The 3,117-nt window shown below is 38.5% G+C and overlaps 1 protein-coding gene across 1 annotated transcript in view; it reads left to right on the top strand.

Annotated features, from left to right (window-relative positions):
- The window catches only part of TRIM39 (tripartite motif containing 39), a 19,301-nt gene that overhangs the window by 3,607 nt on the left and 12,577 nt on the right, over window positions 1–3,117 (top strand). The window contains 1 exon segment of the mRNA XM_012001471.1: window positions 449–544. Within this exon segment, the coding sequence (XP_011856861.1) occupies window positions 449–544 (96 nt within the window).

Raw genomic sequence — 3,117 nt, 5'->3', positions numbered from 1 at the left:
ATTTTATCATATACTTTGCTTAATTATGTTACTCTTGAAAACAAGGTTTCAGGTAACTTACAGTATAATGACCATGTTTTTATTTTAGGTGGATAGAGGTGGATGGGAGGACAGGTTTAAAGAAAAATACCAGGTTACAGAAGGTTGCTTTGATGGCAATAGGCAGTTGTCTCAGTAAGAAAGTGGAAAGAGTTGAGAAAGGACACAGAGTTGGTGACAGCTATCTCAAATTCAGTAAGAGGACAGTTGGGTGAGCAGAGAAGGTGATGTGGACAGACTGTAGGAAATTGACATCCCAAATGACAGGCAAGGAAGGAAGTCAGATCAAGAGGCAGTAAGATGGCTAGGAAGCAAATAAATGGTTTAAAACAAATGGTTTAATCTCTGAATGAGAAATGTACCAGTCAACCCCAAATGTCACCTCTCCCACTTCTTCCCTACCCCTCAGGAAAAACTGCAGAAGTGTCTGGAGCCCCTGGAACAGAAGCTGCAGGAGATCACTCGCTGCAAGTCCTCTGAGGAGAAGAAGCCTGGTGAGCTCAAGGTAAAGGCAGGCAATCCCATGTAGGCTGCTCTGAAGGGTATTTGTCTATGAGGGTATTAACTATACACTATTTAATCCACCAGTTCCAGTTCATTAGTAAAATGCAGTTCTTGGCCGGGCATGCTGGCTCATACCTGAATCCCAGCAATTCTGGAGGCCAAGGTGGGCAGATTGCTTGAGCTTAGGAGTTTGAAACCACCCTGGGCAACATGATGAAACCCTGTCTTTACTAAAAACAAAAAATTAGCCGGGCCTGGTGGCACGTACCTGTGTACAGGTCCCAGCTACTTGGGCGGCTAAGGCAGGAGAATTGCTTGAACCTGGGAGGTGGAGGTTGCAGTGAGCCGAGATCGTACCATTGCACTCCAGCCTGGGCAACAGAGCAAGATTCTGTCTCGAAAAAGAAAGAAAGAAAGAAAGAACAATGTAATTCTCTCAAAAATGATGGTATTTTATTAGGCTTGATTGTCATTAAACATTGTACTTAAATTACTTGTCATGAATTAAGTACTGAGGGATTTAAGAGATGAAGAACAGACAGAATATCTTACATCTGGTGAGCTGAGGGAGTTCGTGCCTCTTGGTCTCCTTTTTTTGTTAAAGCAGCAAAGGAGGCTTTCTGCTGAGAAGGCAGGGATGGGAGTTTCTTAGAGGACTTGAAGAGAGGAGAATGTGGAAGATTCACTGGGGAGAAAGGGAAAAGGAGCTGACCAAGAGTCTCAGAAGAACTATCCAATGACATTAGGACCACATTCTTAAAACTCAAGTAAGCTTAAGTATGCTAGATGATGTTGGTCCTGGAATGTTCTTCCCCTCCCCATCCTCCACCATAGGATCCTATTCATCTCTCAGACGGGATGAAAGCCACTTCCTATGCAGCCTTTCCTGACACTTCAGAAATTAACGTTCTTAATTTTCATACAATTTTGCACCTCTTTTATAGCATTGCCTTATTTTTACCATGGTATTTTGGTGTCTTGTCTTTCTTCTGTTGAACAGTGAACAATTATCATTTGTAGCAAAAATAACTAGAATTGATTCCTATGCATTAATTCATTAGATATCCATGACATTCCGGATTTATAGGGTTGTTAGGGTCTTGAAGTTCAGGCCAAATTGGGATAAGTGAGACATAGAGAAGCTACGAGAAAGAGATAGAAGGAACTCCTGAGGCCATCTTTAGTAAGATGTAGGAGTAAACTTAGATACTCTTTAAGGTAGGTATTATTACCTTCAGCTTACACAGAAGGAAATGGACCTTGAGTAAGTGACTAGTCCAAGATCATGAAGCCAGTAAGTGGCAAAACCAGGAATGCTAGTTCTTCGTGAATCAGTAAATATTTGTTAAGCTCCTGGTTTAGGCCAAACCCTGTATTTGACACTGGGGAACAATGATGAGCCAAAACACAGTTCCTGCCCTCCTTGAGCTTAAAGTTAAGTGGAGAAAATTAGTTATGGCACAAAATGCACAGGTGCAAGTTCATAAGAAGACAACATAGAAATTTGGCCTCCTTAAAGGTTTCCCAAAGAAGTGATGAGCTTTTAAGAGTTGACGTAGGGATCACCAGAAGCTAAATACAAGTTTTGATTCATAGAAACATGAATTTTTAAATGAATGACAACATTTCATCAGAAAGCAAGTATTATTACCTTAGTGCCTTACACATTTTAGCAAAGTAAGCATTTGAAATTTTTAAAATTTGAACCAATTTTGGTTACAAATGTGAACTTTTAGTTTTTTGTTCTTTTAGAGGCCTTCTGAGAAATCTAAAAATATGAAAATGGTGCTTATCGCTAGTCATTAGCTTTCTTCTTCATGTTGGTCACCTTCTTGAAGGTAAAGAATAGAGATGGAAATATACTTTTTTAAAACCTTCTAAATGCTTAAACAGAAATGTCATGTGTTTTTTAAAATTGTAAATTGTCATGTCAGTGATCTCCAAAACTACCACCAACATTCCTCTTGTGACCATTTGAATTCTCCCTCCTTCTCCCTCATCAGACTCAATGCCCCTTTTAGAAATAATTTGTAAGTATGCTGAACTGAAAATTGCAGGTAAAATAACCTATGTGCATAATTTTAAATTTTAAAGAGTCTATCATGTCCAAATATAATGAAACATAATTGATGATAAAATGTAGTATGTAATATTTGGGCATGACTACCCTGAAAGACTTTAAAGTGTAGCTGGTTATATGCTTGCATCTATATGTGTCATTATCAGCAACACATAAATACAAATTCAGACTGAGATGGATGTGTGCCAATGTGATTGAAACACTAAGTAGCTTAGCTCTTGGTGATATGATTTTTCATAATAATAACTTTTGGTAAAGTTCTAAGTATAACAGAATATAATCTTGTGTTTTATTTAGCTATTGCTGAAAAATTTATGTATAGTAAAACCATGTAAGAATTACTCTGTGTTTATACTACATAAAATAGTATTCAAGCCCAGGCCTATGTTTTTGAATACCCAGCAGAACATTAGAAAATGTTGCAGGTCAGTTCACTATGCTGGATTGTCATTGGAGGAGTGCTAGCGTCATTGTCAGGAGCTTCCCCAACTATG

This window comes from Mandrillus leucophaeus, unplaced genomic scaffold, assembly GCF_000951045.1.
Source record: "Mandrillus leucophaeus isolate KB7577 unplaced genomic scaffold, Mleu.le_1.0 Scaffold660, whole genome shotgun sequence".
NCBI classification, from domain to species: Eukaryota; Metazoa; Chordata; class Mammalia; order Primates; family Cercopithecidae; genus Mandrillus; species Mandrillus leucophaeus.
Note: the sequence above shows the minus strand (reverse complement) of the source record. Positions and strands in the feature narration are given on the sequence as shown.